General features: G+C 64.4%; 1 protein-coding gene across 1 annotated transcript in view; it reads right to left on the minus strand.

Annotated features, from left to right (window-relative positions):
* The window catches only part of KIF9 (kinesin family member 9), a 33,626-nt gene that overhangs the window by 9,464 nt on the left and 23,306 nt on the right, over window positions 1-856 (minus strand). The window contains exon 12 of the mRNA XM_023745471.1: window positions 109-171. Coding sequence (XP_023601239.1) covers window positions 109-171 — 63 coding nt within the window. The remainder of the gene's footprint in view (window positions 1-108; window positions 172-856) is intronic.

Consider the following 856-nt stretch of genomic DNA (forward strand, 5'->3'; position numbering starts at 1 on the left):
AGCCCCCCCCAGTTCTGTGGTTCCCCGAGTCTCCCCTGACGACGTGGCCCCCTGCCCATCTGGCCCCTGTGCTCCCAGGCTGCCCCCAGCCCCTGGCCCTTACCAGGCTGTCGTGGATGGCCAGCTCCTGCTTGAGCAGCACCAGCTCCTTCTCCAGGTTCTGACCATCCGCTGCCAGGGAAGCATCAGGGGGTGAAGCGGGCAGTCAGAGAAGCCAGGGCTTCTCCCCGTCAGCCCAGTCCCTGCCCTCCGTCAGCCCGCGAGCCCTTCCGTGGACTGATCCCGCGTCTGGGCGATTCCCTCCCCGCTGGTGACTTCCCCCAACTGGGGTGAGTTTAGGGTTTGAGGGGCCTCGGCAGCCCCGGCAGAGGAGACTCAGAACAGAGTGAGCACCGGCACCCCGAGGGCCGCACCAAAACCCAACTCCCGCCCTGGCTGGTGTGGCCCAGTGGGTAGAGCGTCGGCCTGCGGACTGAAAGGCCCCGGGTTCGATTCTGGTCAAGGGCACATGCGGGGTTTCGGGGTCGATCCCCAGTGGGGAGCGTGCAGGAGGCAGCCGATCCATGATTCTCTCATCATTGAGGTCTCTCTCTCCCTCCCTTCCTCTCTGAAATAAATAAAAATATATATTGTTAAAATGGCCACTGGAGGGAGCCCTTGGCAGCGGGATCGGGGACCCAGCTGTGGCCAGTCCCCTGCCCGAGGTGGAGAACCTGGCGTCTGGGAAGCAACTGCTCCTTCGGGTGTGCTTACTCAGCGGGGAGGGGGGGTCTGGCTGAGCTGTGACCTCTGGCCAATCAGGTGACACGGGGAAGTGGGCCATCTGCCCGGGGGTCACCAGCCTCCAGGACACACC

The sequence above is a fragment of the Myotis lucifugus genome, unplaced genomic scaffold (assembly GCF_000147115.1).
Source record: "Myotis lucifugus unplaced genomic scaffold, Myoluc2.0 scaffold_547, whole genome shotgun sequence".
Lineage (NCBI taxonomy): Eukaryota > Metazoa > Chordata > Mammalia > Chiroptera > Vespertilionidae > Myotis > Myotis lucifugus.